The sequence below is a fragment of the Phocoena sinus genome, chromosome 2, assembly GCF_008692025.1.
Source record: "Phocoena sinus isolate mPhoSin1 chromosome 2, mPhoSin1.pri, whole genome shotgun sequence".
Classification (NCBI taxonomy): Eukaryota; Metazoa; Chordata; class Mammalia; order Artiodactyla; family Phocoenidae; genus Phocoena; species Phocoena sinus.
The window spans coordinates 83,603,331-83,631,070 of record NC_045764.1 but is presented as its reverse complement, the minus strand read 5'-3'; the positions used below and the strand labels follow the sequence as shown (position 1 = coordinate 83,631,070).

General features: G+C 40.8%; 1 protein-coding gene across 1 annotated transcript; it reads right to left on the bottom strand.

Annotated features, from left to right (window-relative positions):
* Positions 1–705: 705 nt before the first annotated feature.
* LOC116749147 (aromatase-like) lies at positions 706–27,740 on the bottom strand. Its single transcript, XM_032623196.1, has 9 exons — positions 27,596–27,740; positions 25,439–25,589; positions 19,531–19,685; positions 17,177–17,353; positions 14,087–14,201; positions 10,361–10,475; positions 9,762–9,924; positions 2,175–2,416; positions 706–954 (listed from the first exon to the last, which is right to left on the bottom strand). The coding sequence occupies exons 1-9, from the start codon at positions 27,738–27,740 to the stop codon at positions 706–708; spliced, it is 1,512 nt and encodes a 503-aa protein (XP_032479087.1).

Below are 27,740 nucleotides of genomic sequence, written 5' to 3'. Positions count from 1 at the left end.
AACAATGCAGACATGAAAAAAGGAATTTTATTTTAATTTCAAACCCATTGTATGAATTTCTTTCCTAGAAGACATATATAATCTGGTTGAGGCATAAATTGAGAGACTGGGAAACGACAGTCTTCCATTGAACTTTTGCCACAGTTAAATCACATGAGGTTAAACAAGAGTTAATTTAACATAATTCACAGGAAAAGGCAAATGCTGAATTTGTAAGCATTTCTCCAAAGGTGTGAATATTGCAGTACCCAACCCACCAAAAACAAAATCAAAAGCCCTTTATTCATACTAATGGGTGTGTTTAGCTCTAGGTACCCAGTGTCGGCCTGGCCTTTGTAATGGAACTGAATGCTTCTGCCCCAGTCATTACAAAGCTCCCATCTCAGTGCAGGACAGTGAGGAGTCGGGCGTGAGTCTTGCTGATGGCTTGTCTTTCCCAAAGCATGTTTTGTGGAACAGGCCTTTAGGGCTGCAGTTTCCTGCACAAATCTTGGCCTCCGTATTTTCTCCTGCAGTCTGGTTTCTGGTTTGGATGCGCTCAGATGACCGGCGTCTCCCGGCTCGCTAACACCCCACAGGAGGTAAGTGTATAAAAGGCCAGAGGCCACGGTTGTTCATGGGAGGAGGACTACCTGGCAAAGGTGGGTGGTTTCCATGTGGAATACTGTTGAGAAGTGCTCCAGGGCAGGGACTGACCAAACTTTTTTAGTGGTTGAGGCACTTGTCTGAATTTCTTGGGATGAAAATCATTCCTAGCAGGTCGCTGGTCTCATCTGGGTGCAAAGATAAGTCATTTTTCTTCTGCATCTTTTCAACACATCGACCTTGCAATGTCTGCACGTGGAAGCGTCTCAGAAGTGTGACCAGGGTGACCTTCATCATCACCATGGCAATGTATTTTCCCGCACAGGCCCGGGGCCCAAAGCCAAATGGCTGAAAGTACCTGTAAGGAACCTAGGAAAATGATCAGACAATTAGCCCGAGAAGTAAAGGCTAGAGTCATGCATATCTGTTTGATTCACCCTGAAAACACTGTGAGTCAGAATGCTCGGTTTCGGCGACTTGGCCATACTGCTCCTTCACGGAGAGGAATGACTGTAACTCAGATAAGCCTCTTTCTCCCTCCAGTTTGATTCACCCTTTGTGATACGGACACAACTTCAAACAATCCCCTGTTTTGCTTTTCATGTAGACACTCAACTAGCTCTGTGGGAAGACCATGGCTTTACTGCTGTTCTGCCAGTCATCGAGGCAAAGATTGTTTTTGTGCCAGGGCATATAACATGATGACAAGGACAAGTTTAGGCAAAGGTGTGGATTCCCTGTATATTAGTGCCAAGGATCTAAATATATTTAGTTATACAAATATTTAATGGGACACCTCTGCCTGTCTTGTCCCCATTTGGACTCACATAGTGCCTGACACTTAATACACGCTCAGTAAGTTATTTTTGATCAATTGCCAACATGGCGTGGGTTGCTTATATAGAAATGGAATGAATTAGACAGCTGGTTTAACTAAGATCATATTTCCATATGCAAATGGAAAAAGGGGACACAGAGGGAACTATCAGGATAATTCAGGTTAAAAAAATCATTGCCTAGAATTGACATAATGGAGGCAGAATCTCCAGTACACCTCAGTTACAGAAAAAGAAGCAGCTGAGGCTCTTTTAAGTACAAAGTCTTATATAGAATGAGGCCTAGTGCTTGTGGGGCCATTTGATAAACCAAAGGCCCACTGCAAAAACCAAATCTTTTCTTCTCACTTGATTTCCATCTGAAGCAGAAGTGGATTTCCTTGACTTAGATGATGCTACGGCTGAATCTACGTGGTGACAAGGTGATGTTTAAATGGAAAAGTTAAGTTTAAATGGGTTGGTTAAAGAAAATTTGCCTCATTTTAAGCAAATTAAGGGCCTGAATTATTCATCTTTTGACCTATTGTGTGGCCTCCATGAAGACATTTCTGAGAGCTGGAGAGCCAGCCTCCTTGGCTTGAGGACAGACATGGTGGTCGTGTTCCAAGCTAGGGGAAATGTGTTTTCCTGGTGAGGTGTGAAGAGAATGAGTAAATAGAATGAAATATACATGGTGCAAACACAGAAACAGAGAGCATTTAAGAGGTGACATTTTCAAGAGTGGCACACTCAGTTTTAAGGAAGGGCTCTTACATTCCTGGCAAAGTTTTCAAGAGTAAATTCATTGGGCTTGGGGAAAAACTCGAGTCTATGCATTCTTCCAATATTCAGGATAATGTTAGTCCCCTTTTTCACTGGGTAGCCATCGATGACATCATCCTCTAAGGCTTTGCGCATGACCAGGTCCACGACAGGCTGGTACCGCATGCTCTCATAAATAAAGTTTTCTACCACTTTTAGTTTCTGCATATCATCAATCCTTATGTCTCTTTCACCTGTGGGATCAGATAAAAAGGACAAAGTAGGTCATGTTAGTTTCAACGTGTGATGGGCATAAAACTCATAGTTTCAGAACTGTAAATTTATAGGTCAGTTCGGTCTTGGTTGAAAAAATTTATATATATAATTGTAAAATATTTTATGTTTGGTCCACAGAGTGTCTTATGAAAATTCAGATTTGAAGTTAATTATCTTAACATCTGAGAGATTTCATACAAATGTCTGGATTTGTATAGAAATTAAAAAACAGGTTACATTGGACTCACATCCCCACATGACAATAGTTAGCTGAGGGTGGGTGGCTGATGAGCCCTTTAGAGGAACTTCCTCTCTGCAGCATCATGTAGACCTACCTAATCTGCTTCAAACATTTATTGCCACCTGTGTGGTTCTTGAGTTTTATCCCCTACTCTGAATTCTAGAAGACATTCATTCCTCCTCTAGTCAAGGGAGATGGTGAGATTAATGATCTTCACAGAAATTTTCTCTTCTGGTATCCAATGCAGTCATCTGTCAGAAAATATCACTGATAGCTACCCACCACCAGTCTCTCCCATCAGGAAACTTGCACAAGCCTCTTAGATAGCCTCATCCACCACAGGGCAGACAGCAGAAGCAAGAAGACCTACAATCCTGCAGCCTGTGGAACAAAAACCACATTCACAGAAAGATAGACAAGATGAAAAGGCAGAGGGCTATGTACCAGATGAAGGAACAAGGTAAAACCCCAGAAAAACAACTAAATGAAGTGGAGATAGGCAACCTTCCAGAAAAAGAATTCAGAATAATGATAGTGAAGATGATCCAGGACCTTGGAAAAAGAATGGAGGCAAAGATCAAGAAGATGCAAGAAATATTTAACAAAGATCTAGAAGAATTAAAGAACAAACAAACAGAGATGAACAATACAATAACTGAAATGAAAAGTACACTAGAAGGAATCAATAGCAGAATAACTGAGGCAGAAGAACGGATAAGTGACCTGGAAGACAAAATGGTGGAATTCACTGCTGCAGAACAGAATAAAGAAAATGAATGAAAAGAAATGAAGACAGCCTAAGAGACCTCTGGGACAACATTAAACACAACAACATTTGCATTATAGGGGTCCCAGAAGGAGAAGAGAGAGAGAAAGGACCCGAGAAAATATTTGAAGAGACTATAGTTGAAAACTTCCCTAACATGGGAAAGGAAATAGCCACCGAAGTCCAGTAAGTGCAGAGAGTCCCATACAGGATGCACCCAAGGAGAAGCACGCTGAGTCATATAGTAATCAAACTGGCAAAAATTAAAGGCAAAGAAAAATTATTGAAAGCAGCAAGGGAAAATTGACAAATAAGCTACAAGGGAACCCCCATAAGGTTAACAGCTGATTTCTCAGCAGAAACTGTACAAGCCAGAAGGGAGTGGCATGATATACTTAAAGTGATGAGAGGGAAGAACCTACAACCAACATTACTCGACCCACAAAGGATCTCATTCAGATTCGATGGAGAAATCAAAAGCTTCACAGACAAACAAAAGCTAAGGGAATTCAGCACCACCAAACCAGCTCTAGAAAAAATGCTGAAGGAACTTCTCTAAGTGGGAAACACAAGAGAAGAAAAACGTACAAAAACAAACCCAAAACAATTAAGAAAATAGTCATAGGAACATACATATCAATAATTACCTTAAACGTGAATGGATTAAATGCTCCACCCGAAACAAACAGGGTTGCTGAATGGATAGAAAAGCAAGCCGCATATATGTGCTGTCTAAAAAGTCCCATTTCAGACCTAGGGACACAGTCAGACTGAAAGTGAGGGGATGGAAAAAGATATTCCATGCAAATGGAAATGAAATAAAGCTGCAGCAGCAATACTCATATCAGATAAAATACACTTTAAAATAAAGAATGTTACAAGAGACAAGGAAGGACACTACATAATTATCTAGGAAACAATCCAAGAAAAAGTATGACAATTATAAATATGTATGCACCCAACATAAGAGCATCTCAATACATAAGGCAACTGCTTACAGTTCTAAAAGAGGAAATCGACAGTAACACAGTAAGAGTGGGGGACTTTAACACCTCACTTACACCAGTTGAAAGATCATCCAAACAGAAAATTATTAAGGAAACACAAGCTTTAAATGACACAATAAGCCAGATAGATTTAATTGATATTTATAGGACATTCCATCCAAAAACAGCAGATTACACTTCCTTCTCAAGTGCGCATGGAACATTCTCCAGGGTAGATCACATCTTGGGTCACAAATCAGGCCTCAGTAAATTTAAGAAAATTGAAATCATATCAAGCATCTTTTGTGACCACAACGCAATGAGATTAGAAATCAATTACAGGGGAAAAAAATGTAAAAAACACAAACACATGGAGGCTAAACAATATGTTACTAAATAATCAAGACATCACTGAAGAAGTCAAAGAGGAAATCAAAAAATACCTAGAGACAAATGACAATGAAAACATGATGATCCAAAACCTACGGGATGCAACAAAAGCAGATCTAAGAGGGAAGTTTATAGCTATACAAGTCTACCTCAAGAAACAAGAAAAATCTCAAACAATATAACCTTACATCTAAAGGAACTAGAGAAAGAAGAACAAACAAAACCCAAAGTTAGCAGAAAGAAAGAAATCATAAAGATCAGAGCAGAAATAAATGAAATAGAAACAGAGAAAACAATATCAAAGACCAATAAAACTAAAAGGTGGTTCTTTGAGAAGATAAGCAAAATAGGAAACAATCCAAGAAGAAGGTATGACAATTATAAATATGTATGCACCCAACATAGGAGCATCTCAATACATAAGGCAACTGCTAACAGCTATAAAATAGGAAATCGACATTAACACAATAAGAGTGGGGGACTTTAACACCTCACTTACACCAGTGGACAGATCATCCAGACAAACAATTAATAAGGAAACACAAGTGTTAATTGACATAATAGACCAGATAGATTTAATTGATATTTATAGGACATTCCATCCAAAAACATCAGATTACACTTTCTCCTCAAGTGCACACAGAACATTCTCCAGGATAGGTCACATCTTGGGTCACAAATCAAGCCTCAGCAAATTTAAGAAAATTGAAATCACATCAGGCATCTTTTCTGACCACAACGCTATGTGATTAGAAATCAATTACAGGGAAAAAAAGGTAAAAAACAGAAACACATGGAGGCTAAACAGTACGTTACTAAATAACCAAGAGATCACTGAAGAAATCAAACAGGAAATCAAAAAATACCTAGAGACAAATGAAAATGAAAACAGGATGATCCAAAACCTATGGGATGCAGCAAAGCAGTTTTAGAGGAAAGTTTATAGCAATATAAGCCTATGTCAAGAAACAAGAAAAATCTCAAGTAAACAATCTAACCTTACAGCTAAAGGAACTAGAGAAAGAAGAACAAACAAAACCCAAAGTTATCAGAAGGAAAGAAATCATAAAGATCAAAGCAGAAATAAGTGAAATAGAAACAAAGAAAACAATAGCAAAGATGAATAAAACTAAAAGCTGGTTCCTTGAGAGGATAAACAAAATTGATAAACCATTAGCCAGACTCACCAAGAAAAGGAGGGAGAGGACTCAAACCAATAAAATTAGAAATGAAAAAGGAGAAGTTACAACAGACACCGCAGAAATACAAAGCATCCTAAGAGACTACTACAAGCAACTGTATGCCAATAAAATGGACAACCTGGAAGAAATGGGCAAATGCTTAGAAAGGTATAACCTTCCAAGACTGGACGAGGAAGCAATAGAAAATATGAACAGACCAATCACAAGTAATGAAATTGAAACTGTGATTAAAAATCTTCCAACAAACAAAAGTCCAGGACCAGATGGCTTCACAGATGAATTCTATTAAACATTTAGAGAAGAGCTAACACTCATCCTTCTCAAACTCTTCCAAAAAATTGCAGAGGAAGGAACACTCCCAAACTCATTCTATGAGGGCACCATCACCCTGATACCAAAACCAGACAAAGATACTACAAAAAAATTATAGACCAATATCAATTGGTCAATATGGTACTGGCACAGAAACTGAAATATAGATCAGTGGAAGAAGATAGAAAGCCCAGAGGTAAACCCACACACCTATGGTCAAGTAATCTATGACAAAGGAGGCTAGGATATACAATGGAGAAAAGACAGTCTCTTCAATAAGTGGTGCTGGGACAACTGGACAGTTACATGTAAATGAATGAAATTAGAACAATCCTTAACACCATACAAAAAAATAAACTCAAAATATATTAAAGACCTAAATGTGAGACCGGACATTATAAAACTCCTAGAGGAAAACATAGGAAGAACACTGTTTGACATAAATCACAGCAAGATCTTTTTTGATTCACCTCCTTGGGTAATGGAAATAAAAACAGAAATAAACAAATGGGACCTAACGAAACTTAAAAGCTTTTGCACAGCAAAGGAAGCCGTAATCAAGACAAAAAGGCAACCCTCAGAATGGGAGAAAATATTTGCAAATGAATCAACGGACAAAGAATTAATCTCCAAAATATATAAACAGTTGATGCAGCTCAATATTAAAAAAACAAAGAACCTAATCCAAAAATGGGCAGAAGACCTAAACAGACATTTCTCCAAAGAAGACATACAGATAGCTAAGAAGCACATGAAAAGCTGCTCAACATCACTGATTATTAGAGAAATGCAAATCAAAACTACAATGAGGTATCACCTCACACCAGTTAGAATGGGCATCAGCAGAGAATCTGCAAACATCGAATGCTGGAGAGAGTTTGGAGAAAATGGAACCCTCTTCCACTATTGGTGGGAATGTAAATTGATACAGCCACTATGGAGAAACAGTATGGAGGTTCCTTAAAAAACTATAAGCAGAATTACCATATGACCCAGCAATCCCACTACTGGGCATATACCCAGAGAAAACCATAATTCAAATAGGCACATGCACCCCAATGTTCATTGCAGCACTCTTTACAATAGCCAGGTCATGGAAGCAACCTAAATGCCCATCGACAGACGAATGGATAAAGAAGATGTGGTACATATATACAATGGAATATATCTCAGCCATGAAAAGGAACGAAATTGGGTCATTTGTAGAGATGTGGATGGATCTAGAGACTGTCATACAGAGTGAAGTAAGTCAAAAAGAGAAAAACCAATGTCGTATATTAACACATATATTTGGAACCTAGAAAAATGCTACAGATGAACTGGTTTGTAGGGCAGAAATTGAGACACAGATGTAGAGAAGAAATGTATGGACACCAAGGGGGGAAAGCAGTGGGGGGTGCGGGTCGTGGTGTGATGGATTGGGAGATTGGGATTGACATGTATACACTGATGTGTATGAAATGGATGACTAATAAAAACCTTCTGTATAAAAAAGTAAAGAAAATTTTTAAAAAAAGATAAAAATATCACTGTTAGTCTCTCCTCCTCATCTCATCAAGGACAACCTGGGTGGTAAAGTGGCAAGAACGCCCTCTCTCCACCACAACAAATGGGGTGCCTCATCAGCTCCAGGTGAGCTGGGGCTTGATGGACACCTCCATGTCTCAGCTTGGCTCGACACTGGTCAGAGAGGCTTGGATTACTCTCAGAATTGGCAAAACTTCAAAGCATCCTGAAATGGGCTACTGTTTTTGCAGAATGAAAGTCAACCCAGGGTCCTGAGGCAGCTCTGTCTCCTGTACAGTTAGGTTATTCAGGAGTGGTCTCACTTGGTTAGAGAACTTTAGCAACATAGCCCCTCACATACTGCTTTTCGAACACAGTAAGAGTCTAATGGGTGTATTTATCTGTGGTGGGGAGTTAGAGGGCAGATGATGGAGAAGGTAACAAAAGGCATACTTTTAGAAGTAAATACCAGTCCTGTGGGTCTAGGGGGAACAAGTATACATGTACTAGTGGTTGTCCCAGTTCTATCTTTCAAGAGGACTGTCGTGTCAGGGGGATATCAAGGGGCACAAGAACTTTTCACGTCTCAAGGAAATTGTATTAAAGGTTTATGATCTCAAGAGCAGTTTCCCCTGTGTTGCCTGTACCCCCATCATTCTGTGACTCTCTCTCACTCCACTGAGCTTGTTTCTTGAATTCTCTTTTTCTCACGAGACTGAGAGCCCAGGTCTGCAGGGATGGCACTGGCTTGTTCACCGCAGTGCCCTTGCACCTGGCACAGAACCCATAACCTGAAAAGGGTGCTTGAGAAAACATTCCAGAATTTGAAACCCGGATGTCATTCTGGCTCCTTGCTATCTACCTTCCCAGGCAGTGGCCCTCCTATGGCAACGCATCTGCAGAACCCTTTCACATATTTAGTCCGTGTATGAAATTTCCCCTTGTCATCTGTTTCAAGCAGCACTCAAATGGTTTTAAAGATAAATAAGATAAAAAGCTTAAAAAATACATGGTGCCTTTTAACAACAAAATAGGTTGTTTCACAGAGACCTGTAAAGTCAAGAAAAAAAAATCTATATCATTACTGATACCTCTTCGCATATGTCTGAAATGTGTTCCTAAAGAGATTACTTATGTGAAGCATACTCCAAATAAGGCATTCTGTTTTCTCCAGAAAGCAATTCTGACTTCTTCTGAACGTGGCAGTGTCTCCAGGGAAGGGTGGGGATATCCGAAGCAGTGGCAGAGTGATGCTGAAGCAATGGCAGAGCAGGGAGGGGACAGAGAGGGGAAGAGCTGAGCAGGGACCTGGAGGCTCTCCTGCAGAGGAGGAGGAGAGGGTGGGGGAGGGAACTGATCGCTCCCCTGCCTCTGCTATCATCACCCTTTCCTCCTCCCTCTGCCACCACCTGGAAGAACGGGCTGCTTGAAACCCAGAAACACTGCAGAAAATGATAGCCATTTCCCTGGGTGGACCCTCAAAATCAAAAGCCTTTTGTCACTGATAAGGTAGCAAATCCTTGTGGATGATCCCATGTTTTTTTACACACAGACAAATAGAACCGCATATATGTGTTTATGTGCCCATCAAAAAAGACCTTGAAGAATACACATCAAAATATTAACAGTGATTCCCCCTGGGGAATGGGAAGGAGAGTGGAAGGGATCCGGAAATAATACTTTCTGCTTTATACATCTCTCTATTATTTGGATTTTTTTTCCAGCCAGCATGTATATTTTTTTATATTAGAAAAACACAGAAACCTGTTTGGCATAATGAAAATACGACACATTGACTTGCTCTGTTGTTCTCTGGGTGGATTGTAATACAGATTTTGACATAAGATTCTTAGGACCTAGAAGCTGATATTCAGAAGGAATTGTTTTCTAATCTCTATTATTTGCTTGATAAATTCTTACCAACAACAGTCTGGATTTCCTTCATTATTGCCTCTTCAACTAGGGGGTGCTTTGCAATGAGAAACAGCATGAAAAACACAGAGACGGACATGGTGTCCGGTGCTGCGATCAGCATTTCCAATACGCACTGGTTCACATTCTCTCTTGTCAGGTCACCACGTTTCTGAACAGTTGAAAGCGGGGAGAAACATTGGCAACGTGAATGAACGGTTCAGAACAGGAGGGGAGGTGGCACTCAAGGATTAATAACCTCAACAAAATGAAATCATAGAAATTATGTGTCTCTGGGTCTGATGATGGACATTTGCATTAACGATCTTCATCTCAAAGCTGAAGGACTGAACGAAATATCTATGTGTTTAGTGTCTTTGGATTCCCCAGTTTTCCTATTTTTATTGTGCAGAAACACAGAAGTTTCAGTCTTAAAGTTCAAACTTACCTGACTGTCTAATAGGGGGCTATTGGATTGGGCATTATAGAAATACTGGAGCATATAGTCAAAGCAGAAACATGCAACAATTAACAGGAGAGAATTTTTAGACACTGATACAGTCATATATGTATGTTGTGTGGGAATTAGGGTCAGTTCAGGTCTGTACCTCAGCCAAAATCAACTCAGTGGTGAAATCCAGTGAGTCTTCCAGTTTCTCTGCTACGGAAATCCTGTGTCTTTTTTTTTCTACCAGAATTTCCATTTCTTCTTTCAGCTCCTCGCTGGAAAAAACAGTGTAAATATTATCTACTTGTACACAGATATGATATCTAGATAAATGGATTTGTTTGCCATGTTTAAAAATAAAATGATCTGCTTTAGTGGAAGCCATTAGTGCTCATGAATAACTGAATTTATACTTAATTCTTCACAAATATTCTTAAATTACATACACATTATATCATGTTAAGGAACCAGAGTTAGCCCATGTATCTCGGCAGTGGTAGCAAAATCAAGGCTGTAACTGTAGTTAAGGGTTGAAAACTGGTACCAAATGGCTAAATCCAATTATGTTTTCTGCTATTTGATTGGGCCAGCACAGTGCTTAAGTTAAACATCAAAAACCAAAGCCAGTGAATGCCTTTAGTGGGAGCATGCACTCTCCAGTCTCCCACGGGCACCTCCATTTCCTGTGTCTTACATCCACCCAGCCCACTTTTATCTGCATAGTCTCGAAGACAATTGAGTTTGAGGTTCCTCTTCTACACAGGCAGGAAGTATTTTTCCTGATATTTATCTCATACCTTGCAGTTTCTGCCTCATAGTAACACTAAGTAAATATTTGTTGAACGAATGACTGTCTGCATCAATATACATACGCCTTTTGACAGTGTGCAGGAGGGAAAAACACCTTCGACAAAGGGTCAGGTTCTGGTCCAGGTTGTTGTCGTTCCACGTAACCTAGTTTAAGTCTCTGAGTCTTATGTCTCTTTTAAAGTGAAGGGATCACGCTAGATGAACAATAAGGCCACCTTGAGATCTCAATTCTGTTATCTTTGACTTTGTCTTTAAGTGTATGCATTCACATATAATTGTATTGTTCCCCAATCTCAGGGAACAGCATCCTGTATTATGTTAAATGTACAGTAAATCTTTCTTTCAAATTCTTGTTGACACAGTTGCCTACACGCTTAAATACTCTGTTGACCTAAATAGCCTCTATGTTTACTTCAGTTCAACAGGAAAAGTAACAGAGGATTCTTTAAGATACCTCCTATCTTCAGAAGTTTTTTGGGGGGGCATCTCAAGGAAGATATTTAAACATTCTGAGAGATATTCTTCAGGGTAGTATTTTCATTGTGTCATTCTAAATAAGGATGCCTACAATTGTTTATCTCTGTAAGTATGCTTTATAGGTGCGCGCACAAACATACACACACACTCACCATTCCAGACATACAGCAGGGATATATTCACGTTTATTCATTTACCTACCCATCCATTTGTTCAGCAAATATTTGTTGAGTATCTCCTACATTTATTCAATAGTGGGCTGGAATGCTCATAGCATTCCTACCTAAGCAGTGGCTCCCAAATGGCCTGGGATGTATTGAAATGCCCCTAGACTTTGAATTCCTAGAGAATTTCTTGATGGAGCTGCATCCACTTCTAAGCATCTCCTTCCTCCCTGGGCCAGAGTCAAGGGCCTGTGAATATCCACTGGGATATCTCCTATTCAGGTTAAAATTTGCTTCTGCTTAAATGTATGTATTTGAATTTGTATGTCATTAAAAACTAGGAGAATTGAGTTAAATGTCAGTTTACAGGAAATAAGTCTCTGACTTACAAATTATATTGCAAGAATTCCTCTGTTTGTACGAAAATAATGGTGGCTAGGTTCCTAGTCCAGGCCACAAACACTTATGTATTCTGAGACTGAAAAGCCTACATTTGACAAAACAAAAAGTAGAAAACAGTACTGTGCTAATATTGGGAATTCAAAGAGGGAAAAATATAAAATTGAATAAATAGGGATGGAAGTAGATGTCCCAGAAACCTTTACATAAATATATTTTTTTAAATATTGGTATGAAAGACAAATTCTATATGATCTCTCTTATATGTGGGATCTTAAAAAAACAATAACAAAAGGAGAAATCCCAACCTCAGTTTTACAGGAAGAGATTGGTGATTGCCATGAGTGCTAGGGGTAGGTTGGGTGTGAAATGGGTGAAGGGGGTCAAAGGTACAAACTTCCTTCCAGTTATATGATCAATAAATCATGGGGATGTAATGTACAGCATGATGACTACAGTTAATATACAGTATTGCATATTTAAAAGTTGCTAAGAGAGTAGATCTTAAAAGTTCTCATCACAAGGAAAAAGTTTTGTAACTATGTATGGTAAAAGGTGTTAACTAGATTAATTGTGATGAACATTTCTCAATATATTCAAATATTGAATCAGGCTGTACACCTGAAACTAACATAATGTTATATGTCAGTTATGCCTCAAAAAAAGTATCGGCATTATTGCAAAGGAATGCAGGGGAAGGAGATTAAAAGATTTCTTTAGGTTTTTACTGCTCTAGATCAGAGGAGATAGTACATAGTGAACTAACCATTGGCAAATTTATATAGAGAGGGGATGTTGTTGAGATAATTTTAAAGAAGCCAAAGAGAAACTGTTATACAGTCTCATGCAGTAAGTTTCTATGGGCCTGCTGACCATACTGAAGCTAAACTAATGACCAAGTTTAACTGCGGACCAATAAGACTCTTGAGACGACCACAAATTCTGACAGCAGTGAAGACATGAACCATTTATCTTATTGATTCAAGTCACAATAAGAAATGTTTAAAGGACCAGGTGTCCAAATCATCCACCTAATACTCATCATCTGCTTGAAATACATAAAGCAACATCAAGCTGACGTCCTGGAGACTAATATTACTGAATTTCAAAACACGCAAACAGGATGAAGTTAGCTCTTCAAACAACTTTGGGAAATTGTAGGGATGGAGAATTTAAGATAGTCAGGGACATCTGGGAAAGATATGAACAGAGGGGTGGGGAAAACTAACATGTTTATTGCCTACTATGTGTCATGCTTTGTGCTGATTGCCCTTCACAGAGGATCTCATTAACCTGTATTGCCACCACGGAGGGTATGTTATATTTTACTTTGAAGAACTTCCCAAGGACATTTGGTTACTAAGTGGTAGAGATAGGATACAAACCAGGTCTGTCTACCTCTAGATCCCCTGTGCTTTCCACTGGTGGTTAGAGGTGGCATGTATACTGGCTGGCTACTTACACTCTGAAAACCATTGATTATCCAGTAGGTCATTGGGCATTTGTCTAGTCTTCTGCTAGACTAGTCTGAGATAAAAGCAAAGCCATTTAATGACAGTTTTAGGATCCCCCAAGATATAAGATGCATAACTAAACAAACAACACATTTTATAAAAGTTAATCATGAAAAAATTCTCTTGTAACTACTGTCAATTCTGACAAATTGAATTAAGTTAAATTCATTCAGAAGCAACACAACAATAAAATGATTTATTTTTCCAGACATGCAAAGAGAATTTTGACTAATGATAAGGATAGGTTCCGCCAACCCTTCTCTTCAACTCAAAACACACAGCAGTGTCTTAGTTACAGAGATGGAGCTCTCAGCCTCAAAACTGCCCTGGGCCAAAGTCTTCCTTTCCTCTGTGGTCTGGCCACATGCTGCCGAATTGCTGTTAAGAAGTGCTTCACCGGCAACTTAACAGCTCCCTTGCGGTCTGGAGAGGAGAAAGCTTGCTGAAGAGGCCAGCAGTAACTAAGACACAACACAGATCAATCCAATCTCAGCAATAAATATTCCAAAATATGTTACTTACACAGACTTTTCATACTTTCTGCGTAGCCAAGAAATCTTAAAGAAGATGTCTGGTTTGAGAAGGAGAGCTTGCCATGCATCAAAATAACCCTGGATTTTAACCACGATGGCCCTTTCTGGAAAAACAGAAAAAGATCAGAACAGATGAGCAAAAATGTGAGCCCAAGAATGGTACACTGCTCAGAGAAGATCCCCTGTAGACTCTCCTACCATCTGGGACTCTAAGCAGATCAAGGTTCCACCTTCACTGGGTGTTTCAGCCAGGGGAATGCCACTAAACAAATCAACATTAATTTATTCTGCTTGGCATCTAAATTGGCCACGTTAACCAGAGATTTGCCAGTTTTCATGTTTGTACTAGAGACACAGCCTAGAATCTCACACGCTTCTCCATGGCTGAGCCTCCAACTCCCTTCTGTTTACCTGACTGTTTGAAATGAGAAGTAATTAATGCTGTTATGGCCTCAATTCTGGTGCCTGGAAAGGCAAAAAGCCTCCCCACTCTGTTGTTTATATTTCGGTTCAGAGGGTGGAATCCATCTTGGAATCTTCAGTGCCTTGTCCTGAGTCTTGTGCACAGTCAGATCTTAACGGATGTTCTTGAATTAAATTGAATACTAGAAAAAAGAAAACCCCTGTTTTTTTCAAATTATACACAAGAGAAGGGAAGAGACATGAAGATGCAGAAACTGCAGTTCATAGAAATGAAGAAGCTTGCCCAACATCATACAGCCAGAGTGGCAGGAAGTCCCTAGGCTGGAGCTCGATTCTGTCTGACCTCAGGGCCATGTCCTTTCCTCTTCGGTGCACTGAGTCCCTCAGGCCAAATGAGAGTTTAACAAGAACCCGGTGAGCAGAGGGAAATACACATAAGTCTGTATGGGTTATGAAGGTTCTTAGACTGCAATCTGCATCCATAAGTTAACAGAGAGCTGTACAATTCCCTTTACTTGATCCCTCCTAAGAATCAAAGCTAGTGGGGAACCAAAGAGCAGGGACTTCTGAGATAGGTACCTGTCATATCTTAGGAGAGATGTACGTGGAACAGGCCAACAGGACTTTCAGAGTCCCTGTGTGAAAGGGGATAAGGCAAGAGGCTGTGACTTTCAGAGTGAATGGGGCTCCCATCCTAATGTCAATCAGATGGGGTTCCTATGACTCTGGTAAGGAATCATTAAAGAGCCGGGGAGATGAGGCGAGGAGAGTGGAGCAGAGAAAGGGAGGGCCTATTGCTTGTCTGCTTGTCCAAATGTGGTCAATCAGGGAGCAGGTGTGATAGCTCAGCTGGTTTGGGCAAGTGTGAAACTCGTTCCTTGTTCTTGTGCCTGTGATGTTCTTCCTTCAGATCTGCACGTGGCTCATCGTCACACTTCATCTGGGCTATTTTCAGACATCCTCTCCACAGAGGCCTTCCTGACCACCCTTTCTCTCCACAAGAGCTTCAGCCTCCCACTGACCTCCCCCTTCACTTTCTAGCCCTTAGCTCTGCCTTTTTTTTTTTTTTTTTTTTTTTTTTTTTTTTTGCGGTACGCGGGGCTCTCACTGCTGTGGCCTCTGCCATTGCGGAGCACAGGCTCCAGACGCGCAGGCTCAGCACCCATGGCTCACGGGCCCAGCCACTCCGTGGAATGTGGGATCCTCCCGGACCGGGGCACAAACACGTGTCCCGTGCATCAGCAGGCGGACTCTCAACTACTGCGCCACTCGGGAAGCCCTGTTTTTTTAAGGCACTTATTATAGCGTAATATATTACTAGATAGTTAGTTGTTTACTGTCCATATACCCACTAGGATGTAAACTCTTTGAAGGCAAGGACTTCGTCTTGTCCAACTGGTCTATCCCCAGAACCTAAGTCTGGCATAAAATAGGCAATCAATAAATATTAGTTGAATGAATGTATGAATCAATGAGCATTGCTAGAAATCAAGTCAGGAGAAATTACGTTAAGCTGACAGCAGCAGAATGGAATGAATCCACGTGATTAATGTTTGGTCTTTTGTTGGCGATAGAGTTGCATGTATGTGTTTAATATTTGTTTCTGTAATATAGTGAGGAAAGCAGTTTCTTAAGTGAGACATCTTGCCAGGATTGTTATAAATGCTAAGTGACAAAGTTTATGTGAAGCAAGTTTTTATACTGCTTGGCACATAGTAGATACTAAATTTATGTTAGTTATCATCATCATTTCCAGCAGCTTCAGTACCCTTATCATCATATAGAATCAAAATTTTCATACTTAGTGGCTTTGAGGGAGAGGTGTGCATGTACATTTATGTGTGTGTGTAGATATATGGAATGTGTCTATATGTTTGTGTGTGTATATATATAACTATACATACATATATACACATAATATATGTCTATATCATGCCCAAAAGAATGGTTGGTAATGGTTAAATACATAGGTTTGGTGGTAGGATATATTTATGACCAAATCAAATGATCACATCTGTTAAGTTTCAGCTGTGGGTAGAATCCTATTTTCTAGAGCAATGAAGAGAGATACAAAAGAAATAGAAGATGGCCCCTGCTGTGGATATTTATGACCTTATAAGTGAACAAGGCAGACATACCAGGAAAAATATTTGGGAATACTTAGAAGGGTTTAAAGAAGAGCAGTATGCAAAAGAACATATCTTTGCTTGAGTCCGTTATCCTTCTTCTCATGCCCTGTTTAATACAGGGCTGAATGTCAAGTCATAAGAATGAAAATTTCAGGGCTTCCCTGGTGGCGCAATGGTTGGGAGTCCGCCTGCCAGTGCAGGGGATGCGGGTTTGAGCCCTGGTCCGGGAGGATCCCACATGTCGCGGAGCAGCTGGGCAGGTGTGCCGCAGCTGCTGAGCCTGCGCTCTGGACTCCACGTGCCACAACTGCTGAAGGCCGCCTGCCACGGCTGCTGAGGCTTCCGTGCCTGGGGTCCGTGCTCTGCAGCAGGAGAGGCCACAACAATGGGAAGCCCATACACCACAATGAAGAGTGGCCCCTGCTTGCCACGGCTAGAGGAAGCCCGCGCACAGCAACGAAGACCCAACACAGCCAAAAAAAAAAAAAAAGTAAATATATTTTTTAAAGAAGTGAAAATTTCAGTACCGTCCAAGGGGATCCCCAGGAAGAGCTTGTTAGAGGTGTCCAGCATGATGCACTGCACGAGGGTCAACACATCCACATAGCCCGACTCGTTGCGGACCTCCTCCAGCCTGTCCAGATGCTTGGCGATGGAATCAGCACAGACGGTCACCGTGCGCACCAGGCCGGGGCCAGACAAAGCTGAAGGGTACACGTCAGAGTGAGCCGCCTCTAACTCTAGGGCACACAAACTATCAGGCAATTTTGGCTTTTTATGTTTGGAGCTTAACTGATGACAAATTTTTATTCAATAAATGGGTGGAAATTTTCATATTCTTTTCATTTTTCTATATTCTACTATTGTCTACTAGAAAGTATCACTTTTATGATTAAAAATGAATGAATGAATGAATGACAAATCTTTTTAAAACAAATGATTCACAATTAAACTTTTATTCTACCTATGACAAATCATTTGTGAGATTGCAAATGAAACATTTAGTATTTGTGATCATAAATTACAAATCAGTAATTTTCTATATTATGTACATTTCTCTCTAAAGAAGGTTTGGATTTCACTTGGGTGATATTTTATGTTTCAATGAGTGGCAGAATATTGCTACAGAAGTATTCAAATTGGATCTTACTTTTTAGATCTAAGGTGCTTCCTGTTTAATTGTAGTTCATATGTGTAAAGTCCTAGTCTTATAAATTACCAAATGTACCCTTAATTTTGGTTTCTCTTCAAACTACATCCAGATTAATTGTACTCAATCAATGTCATAACAACAAAACAAAACTTTGTTGGTTGAACAGTCTTCTTCACAGGACTGGGAACACTGGGGACAGTGATAACCTATTAGCATTGTACTTCAAGTCCATAGTACAGGGTGGCCCTCGATACATATTTGTCAAAAGGAAGAATGAATGAATGAATAGATGAATGAATGAATGAAACCAGGTAGAGTGAACTGGCTCTGATCTCTCTCTTTCTTGGCTCCTGACCATCTGAGCATCTAGTGGTCCTAATGGTAGGTGGTCTAACATGAGTTTAACTCTTAAAGTCCTCCTTTCTCTGTTTGTTCAAGGTTGCTCTAAGCTTTCTTTAGGAGTAGTCTCTCTTTTTTACGTCTTTTTTATTCAGACTTGCTGTTAAAGTCAGAGCCCTCAAACAAAGTAAATCAGCTGTGCTGCAGAAGCCCCTGAAGGCACACTTTGCAAATAAGAAAGGAAACTTGGTGAGTGGTCCTAGAGTCTAAGCATTTCCACCCATGTATAAAAAGGAGGTTTGGGTTGGCAGCATACGTTCTGACTTTAGGAGGGACCTGGAGGTATGAAAGGCCAGGATGCTGTTTCCTGGGTGACTGTCACAATCACAAGTGAGATAAATGATTCCTCAATGAATCAGTCCTTTGCATGGAAGGGTTGGCTTTGTTTATCACTCCCAGACTGATGTATGATTTGCCTCTACGTTCAAGAGCTTGAAACCACATTTCAAATGTATAAAAGGAGTGGGGAGCCTTTAGAACTTGGAAAAGGCAAGGAAACACTTTCTCCCTAGAGGCTCCAGAAAGGAACACAGCCTTGCCAGTGCCTTGATTTTAGCCCCGTGAGACCCATGTCAGACTTTTGACCCATAAAACTGTAAGATAATGAATGGAAGCCAAAGGCTTCCATTCCAGCAGCATATATAGTAAAGGGGGAAACCACCAGATAAGGAGGTTTGTAATCCAGTCTCTGCTCCTCCATACCTGGCTATGTTGCCTGGAGGAAAAATCACAAGCTCTCTAGAAATGTACTCCTTAAGTATAAAACTCAGAGTCTGGATGAAATGACATATACAACTCTTCTCAATTCTAAAATTCTGTAATTTATTTGCAAATTGCTATTTTAAGATATCTGGGATGTCAGCCAATGATTCAGCAAACATGTTGGTTACGCTAAATCAACTATATGGCTGACATACTAAATTCTTAACTGAAGTGATCTTAAGTATATAGGGTGCCAATTCTCCTTCACATTCATGAAATTGTTTGTGGGTCAACAAGAAGGACAGAGTTTGTGTTGGGTGAATATGTAGGCTCTGGAATTGTATCCTGTGCTACCATTTGCTGTTGGTGGAAACTTGGGCAAGCTATTTAAACTCTTTATGCCTCAGTTTTCTCAGTTGTAAAATGGAGGTGATAAGGGTATTTAACACATGGGGTTGCTGTGGGATTAAAGTTATCAAGGGCTTAAACAGTGCCTACTACATAATACATGTATAATGAATGATAGCTCTTACTGCTTCAAAACTGTGAAGCAGCAGAAGTTAAAAATGATTTCAAGAAGGCATATTCATAGACAAAAGAGCAGAATATAGCCAGACATCTGAATACCTTTCATAAAGTAAGTTCTAACAGCTTTCCAGAGGACTGGATTATTATTAAATATGACGCCTTTCTCATGCATGCCAATGCTCTGCAACCCAAGTTTGCTGCCGAATCGGGCTGTGTAGTGACTGTGCTTCATTACGTGGAACACGCTTGAGGACCTGCAGAGAAAGCAAACCTTGGGGTTACTTGTTGAGGGTCAGGAGAACTCAGTGTGATGAGTTTGCCTACCAGGTGGCTCTCATACCAAATGCCTGGTGATCTAAATGCAATGCATAATTTCTAGTATTCAGATTAAATAAGCACTTGTGTTAGCACAAGAACTTCCTTCTCCAGTTGAAACATTTCTACTGCTAGCTCTCTGTTTGAGCATCACTAAAGATCAACACACACACACACACACACACACACACACACAGAGTTATTCGTTATTTCCCCTTATCTAACTCCAAGTCACTAAAATACTCCCCATTACTGTTGTCAGAGCTACAAGGCTGTAAGAAACTGAACCCTCCACACCACCATATTCCTGAGAGCCTCCAGCCTCCAAGCAGTCCCTCTCTAGACAGTGCTCCCCATGCAGAAGTGAGCCTCATAATCGGAAGTTGCTGGAATACCTGAAGTCTTATCTCTTTAGTTTGGAAGCAGCAGTTCTGCCTTGTACCACCCGTCCCCCAGAGGCCCTAATCAGGCCTGGCCCCTCCAGGGGAGTATCATTATAGGACTGAAGGACATCTCCTGGGCACCTCTGGCCCTGGGCTTGGCTGGCTGGGCTGGCCTGGAAGGCTCTCTGTGGTGGTGACAGCAGCTGTCTTGGGGCTCTGCGTCCATCATGATTCATCAAGGTCTCCAGGGTCACAGAGTTCTCCCAGGACATAGGACACGCTGAGCCATTAGATAGCCCTTGCTGTGGCAACCCTGGGACCTTGCCAGGAACCCAGGCTTCCTTGAACTTCCTGGTTCCTTTTCCACTGCTCTGCCCTCTATTCCCACCCCCAGGCCTGGCTCTTAAGGCCTGAGCTGGGTCTTCAGAGCAACTAGGAAGGAGCAGGCAGTCCCTCCCCACCCATGTCCTCCTTCAGGTCTTGCTTCCTGCCCCAAATCCTACTCTGATTGGGGCACGATAAGGCAATGAGCATTATAACATGTTGTAAAATCCTAGCTGAAGACGTCATGGGGCCTCCATGTGTGAGGAGAATATTGTCTTCTTAGGACAGTGGTACAGAATTCTTCTGCAGAGAGACTCACTTTGTTGAGAAGATGTTTTATTAAGATTGATTATAAATTAGGCTATGGCATTGGAAGTATAAATTGATCATTTAAATAACATTTGAGAGCATAAAGGATAAATGGATAGTTAGTCTCTTCAGGATAAAAGGTGGGGTGGCTTTATGTCTTCTCTTGTATTTTCAATACGCAAATCCAGATACTTCAGTTTGTATTCCAGGGAATTAATTTGACTGATACATAGATAAAATTTTGTCCTGTATATGACATCATGCTATAGAAGGGACTGAAATTCTTATTAACTAATAGACTTCAGAATTCTAGCTATTCGTACCATCCCCTAAATCACTCTATAATCAAAGCAGCAAGTAATTTGTATACTCTTTTCTCACAAACTCAGATCTACAAATTTTAAGTGATTAGTTGACAAACAGAATACTATTTTTCTGCTCTGACCTTTAGAGCTTTTGGGTATATCATAAAACACATTGGTCTGTCCATATGTTTTGAGGAATTACTGGCCAATTAAAAACTTCAACCCAAATGTTAGTTAATAAAGAGCGAACGATTAAGTCAGTTGTCCTTTAGGGGGCGCCAACATCTCAGTTATCCTGAGACAGAGGCTCTGACTTGGCAAAAAACAAAGTAGGGAAGACAGAAGTGATACACACAGCAAGCAAAGTGTCACCAAGGATGAGCAGTTTAAAATAAGGTCACTTATCAAAAGTAGGCTGGCTTTATCTAACTGGAGTAAATCAGGAAAATGAAGAAGGGAAGGTTGGTGATGAACTAGGGATGCCAGCCCAGAGCTCCCCTGATATTCAGGAGAACACTAGAGATCTCCTTCCCACAATGCAGGCTGGCCTGTAACACCAGGTGAGGGAGATGTTACATTGACTGACTGACTGACTGACTGGCTGGGAGAGTGAGGACTTCTTACCACTGAGGAGAGACAGTGTGGGTCCCCAACCTCAGAAGGGACAGTGGGTAGTATAAGATGCCTGATCCCTGGGGTAATTATTCTTCTTGAAACATGACTGAAGTCAAAAGACATCCCCAAAGATGGCAAACCTAACGTCTCTTCAAAATGAAAAGTAGCCATGAAGTAAGCCCTTAGGTAGTAAAGAAAAAGCCACCCTCCTGTTCTGAGGTTAAAGAACTCACACACCTGTGGTCAGGTTCAAGATTGATGAGTACTAGAAATAGGGGGGAGACAATCAATGGAATATTTGGTACCAAACATTTAAAAACACGTGCCTTGTGTAGACCTGTTCTGTGCCTGTGACTTGTACTCCATCAATCCTACCACATTTTCCCTGTCCTTTGGCCTCTAATATCCTTACCCAGGTTTGATACTGAGGTCACTGCAAGAGAAAAAGAATCTTTGTAACAGAGAGGTCTGAGTGTAACCACCCTAAGCTGACCAAATTTAGTATCTCTAATATGGGAACACCTTCCCTGGTCTCTTGATGTGATGCAATGTGAACTGCGTAGGACTAACAGGAACGTATTATTACACAACAATTAACCTGAATCGAATAGAGCCTATAGACCTAGTGTTCAGTTTATAAGCAATACTGGGAATAGAAGAATATGTTCAATGACACCATAATGAGATACTGAGAGAGATTTGGAATGTGGGACATCCTGTAAGACAACTGATGTGGTCTTTTCAGAAGGTCAAGGTCTTGGGGAAAAAGTGGGGAGGACTGCTCTTCTAACTTTCCTGTTCATTTGAACTTTTCTTACTAGAAAGTTGGAAAACTATTTTCTTGTCGATCATTAGAGTCTCTCCCTTCCATGCATCCTCAAGTCCCTTGACCCTCTGCTTACTTTGTCCTAGTTGCCTGGTAAAACCTCAACCCTGGCTAAATCCGACTCTCAGTTTAGCTTACTCTGTGCTTGCACCTGGCAGTTGAATGGGGCCAGGGAAAAAACCATACATGCACATGGACACGCACACACACACACACACACTGGCAGGTCTCAGTTCAATTCAAGTGAGCCCTTAGTGCAGCTGGCAATTCTACTACATTTCCCAAGTCCAGTCACTCTCTCGCTTTCCTGGATGACTGTTATATCCTGTCTCCTCTGTCCCCCAGTGTTGTACTTCTCACCTTTATTTCAACTACAGACTTCATTTCCTATTTTGTTGAGAAAACAGAAGCAACTGGAACCTCTGCAAGTCCAACCACCAGGATCAGTGCCCATATATTCAGCCTTCCCTCCTGTTACTGTGGATGAACTTGCGTGTCCCTTTTCAAGGCCACGTCCACTTGTTACCTGGGCCCCCTTGTCATCTCACCTGGCACACTCCTTTTGTGTGCTGCATCAACACTTTCGTCTGTAACTCATCATTTCCATCAAAACACACATGTCATAATATCTTGTATCTTAACAAATAAAAGCTCCTTGGACCAAACATCCCTTTCAGCTCTGTTCTATTTCTCTGCCTCCTTTATGGCAAACTCTTGGAAAGAGTGTCTGTACCTGCTGCCTCCAATTCTTCTCTCCCCATTCTCTACAGTGGTCAGACTTTTGCTCCCAGCACTCCATAGAAACTGCCCTTATCAAGGTCACTCATGACCTCCCTGGTGCTAAATGCAATGCTCACATCTCTGTCCAGTCATGTGGCACTATCTGGAGAGTTGACAATTCCATCCTCCCTGACATGCATTCTCGCCTGGCTTTCAGACCTCCACACTCTCCTGGTTTTCCCTTCTCTATGTGGTTGTCCTTCTCAGCTTCCTTTGCTAGTTTCTGACTACAGTTGAAGGTCTGAATGGTTAGAACTTCCTTCTTAATATCCTATTCAGCAGTACTAGGCAAGCCAAGTCAAAATATCTGAAATGGAATCCTGATTTCTCCCCATCCCGAAGTTGCTCCACCCACCTCATCTTCTATATAGCCCATATCTACCTGATAATGGTGTGGACAACCATCCTGGGTGTCCCAGCTTAAAAATCCCACAACGTGGGAAATCCTCTGGTTCCAAGTAAACCAAGACAGTTGTTCACCCTACTGATAATACTATGTTTTAGCCTTTTATTGTTGGTATATTAATACTGCAACAATATATTCCTCTACAAGGGTAGGGATTTGGGAGTGATTTGTTCATGATACCTGTTGTACATAATAAGTTCTCAATAAATATTTATTTAATGAATGAATGGAGAGCCAATAATTTCTATGATAGTTTAGGGTCATCCAGTGCTTAGTATAGAGTAAATTCTAATAAATAAATGTACGTTTACAGAACAAAAGAATGAATTTCCTATAAATTCAGAAATGACTAAAACAGGTATACAAATTCTGTAACCTTAATTGTTTGTTAATTGCTAACATATGGCCAAATATCATCCTAACTATCATGTTAAATGTCAGTTCCTCTTTATGGATGCTATTCACATTCTATTTTTGATATTGATGGCAAACACTAACATATACACATGACATATAGTGTCATGCATAACTTCTGTAGAACCTCAATAATTTAGCGCATCTCTGCCTGGGGAATCATGCATACTTTATCTACAGGTGATCAGATGGATCTCTCCCCATAGCCCCCAGTTGCTCAGGCAGAGTCGTGGCAGCACTGGTGCCTGACTCCCCACCCCATCGTGCTCCAAAGTTCTGCAGCCCCCCACTTCAGAACTAAGCTGCTAGGAAAAGTTGGCCCATAATCTCTACACAGGTGTAATAACTACAGACGTCAAAATTTTCAGAAGAGAAAATACCTGGCATATTATTCAAAGAAAAAGAGCTTTCTGACATCCAGTGGGGTCTTTTTAAGAGGTATGGGTAGTTCTGGAAGGACCTGAAGAGCAGGCAAGGGAAGATGGGGACAAACATGTCCTATTCCTGTGGGGAGCTCATCCCTTAAGAAAATTGAGCGGCTGGGAGGCAATTAAGGAGAACACAGAGACTCCAACCAGAGAAAAGCCTGTGAGGACAGGAAAGGGAAAGAACTGGGAAAACTGGGGGAAGGGCAGAGTGAGTTTTGTCATGTTCTCAGCATGAATCAGCACCTGACCCTGTCAGGGTCGCTAAGGTCACTTTCCTAATTAAGACAGCAGTTGCCAGATGCTACCTGTACTGTAACAAGGATCCTATTTCAGCAACTGGTCAGGATTCCTGGGAATTTATCTGGTGATCTAAGTACCTAGTGTCTAAGAGCAATTTCTGTCCTGGTCCTCTGGTCCTTTCTCATGTGCTTCATTCTTCCCTCCATGTCTAGTCTTTCACTCCCAGCACCTGAACTACACTTAAGGGTAAGAAAATTAGACAGAACCCCTCCAACCTGCGTAGGTGTTTCCCCAGGGAAAGCCCCTCTACTCTGGAAGCTTCTTACCTTTTTTCCTCCTCAAGCTCTGTAGCACGTTGCAATCATTTGGGGGCCTCTAAACACTACGGATGCCCAGGTCCCTCCTTCCCAGGAGACTGTAAAAGTTGGGTTTGTGGCCTGGGCAGTGGGGTTTTGAACAGCTCCTAGGTTACTTTAATATGCAGCCAGGGTGAGAAGCACTGTCCTAGATCCTGAGCTGCAGGCATCATCCTTCATTTAAAAAGTAGTAAAAACACATCTTTAGCAACAGACATCAAGGTATCGAAATAAGTTTGTTTAGTTTTTAATATGAAAATTCCAGCCTTGATTTTTAAATATGTCCCCGATTATTAACAGACTTACTTGCTAATAATGAGGGTTTCCTCTCCGTATATCCAGACTCTCACGAATTCACCATACGTCTTGTTGTAGTAATTGCAGGCACTGCCATTCCCCATCCAGAGGAACCTGCAGTAGGAAATGAGGGGTCCAATTCCCAGAAAGTAGCCAGGACCTAGGAAAGTCATCAGATCACAGTCAGTATTTCTGCAACACCAAAAAGAGCAATTGCTTTAAATTAACTGCTATTCTTGTTCTTTTGATCTGGATGTCCTTTTGTATCTTCTGATGTATATAGGTGAATCACACAGACAAAATGATTAAAACAACAACACAAATTAACATGATGCTCTTCACAGCTCCATGAGTAAAAAGTAGTCCAGAGTCTACACCACTCCCGTTCCATTTGGTCTCAAGCATTTCAGTCTGAACGGACTGAAATAGGTGTCTACTCTATTCTTGCTGTGTTAAATGGTGTCAATGAGTTTTAAATATAAGTCAATCAGTCCCTCTCGTAACAGGCACGAAAATCAGGACAAGTGACAAGCTGACAGGTCTGTCTGGCTGCCTAGTTTTGTCTGAAAACTTTGGGTTTGAAAGCACCAGTCAACGGAATGGGTGGGTTTGGATTAGTCTGTGGTTTGGGTGTCATCTTTTTAACTGTGAGAAACACGGTCTGCAAAGACAATGCCCCAACAAAGAGCATGCATTTCTTTTTTATTTCCTTCAAAAAGGATTTGGTTTAAGAAGAGAATCTTAAGCTAAATCTCATTAGCCGAAATAAAGCTAAGCACTGAGGAATGAGGCAGTGTGTCTGATCTGTGTCTAGACCAGAGTCTGAGTCCAGTGATGTGGTTTTAGTGAAGAGCCATGGCCCTTACACCTTTGCTGACGTAGGCAATGACAGAATTGTGAGGAGTGTGAATCTGGTGAGCAGCCAGGGGAGTTGCTGTTGCTTGTATCAGAGAACAAACTTGGTAGCTTGATTTTAGTGGTGGTGGTGAAAAGTTCGTCAAAAGCTTGTTGGAGTGGTTTTACGAGTTTTATTGTAAAGTTATACCATTTCTGTATCTTACTCCTGTAATTCCATTCTGTCAGTGAAATAGTCCTGGAGCCAAAACTCACACAACTGTCTGAGACAGTACAGTGCTGATAATTTAGATAATCTAAGTTTTGGGGTGAATCATTTAAATTGGATGTTTAAACCCAAATCTGGCAAACAAGGTTTATTCCTTAACTTTGAAGTAGCTGGGTTAATGTGGAAAGGATTATCAGGGTATTCTTTTTGCCCTTAGTGGAAAGTCTTTGTTAATGTCTATATAACCAAAACAAATTTGAGAGTCTTGGGGTCAAGGGGTCTTAATCTTAGGATTGTTCTAATAACATTATATGTACATGATTGACTTACAGAATTTTTTATGGGACTGGGGACACATGCCTGCCGTGAGGAATTTTCCAAGAAACTACAAAGCCGTCTGATATTTCTGGAAGTTCTGAGTTAATCTGATAGTGTAGAGTGGTGTTGTTTCTACTGGGATTATCTGGATAATTATATTATACTCTGCTTTTGATTGATCCACAGAGCTTGTGGAAGATTTTTTTTAGATTTTCAAGGGAACTATAGTGATCCCCATTTTTCATCCACTGTCCAGGTCCCATCTACCCCTTGTGGTGGCACCAACATCACCACCATGCCCAAAAATAAAAAAAAATAAAGAATGGGATAAAGAGAAGGAATAGGTTCAAGAAAGGGAGAGGGCAGAGGACATGGATGAGGCAAAGTGGGAGGGAGACAGAAAGGAGTACAGAAAGCATTCCAGAGACATTTTCACCTTTAGACCAAAATTGGAATGAATTTAAATTAAAAAAATCCAAAACCTGGAATATTACCTTGTTCCACCCCATCTTAAATTTACTTTAAAGGATACTTTTGCCAAGTCTATTTTACCGAAACAAAATGCAGACTGGAAGGGATTATCTAAGATTTTTTTAATGCTTTCATTTAACGTATGCAGATAATTGGTAGAAAAATGTTCACCTGAATTCATTTGCTAATATGCCTTGGGCTTCAGCCATCTCCTCAGGTTTACTCTTCGCTGTTTTGCAAATTTCCTTTACCCTCATGGTCAAAAAGCCCAAGGAAACACTCTCCTTAGATACAGAACTAAATGACTGTGTTACCTGGTATTGAGGATGTGTTTTTATTATTCCAAACCAAGAGAAGAAAGCCAGTGAGCAGCAGGATTGCAATGCTGGCAACAGGCGCAACTTCGGTCACCATGCTGGTGATGTTATAATGCACTGAGTTCAGCACTTCCAAAACCAT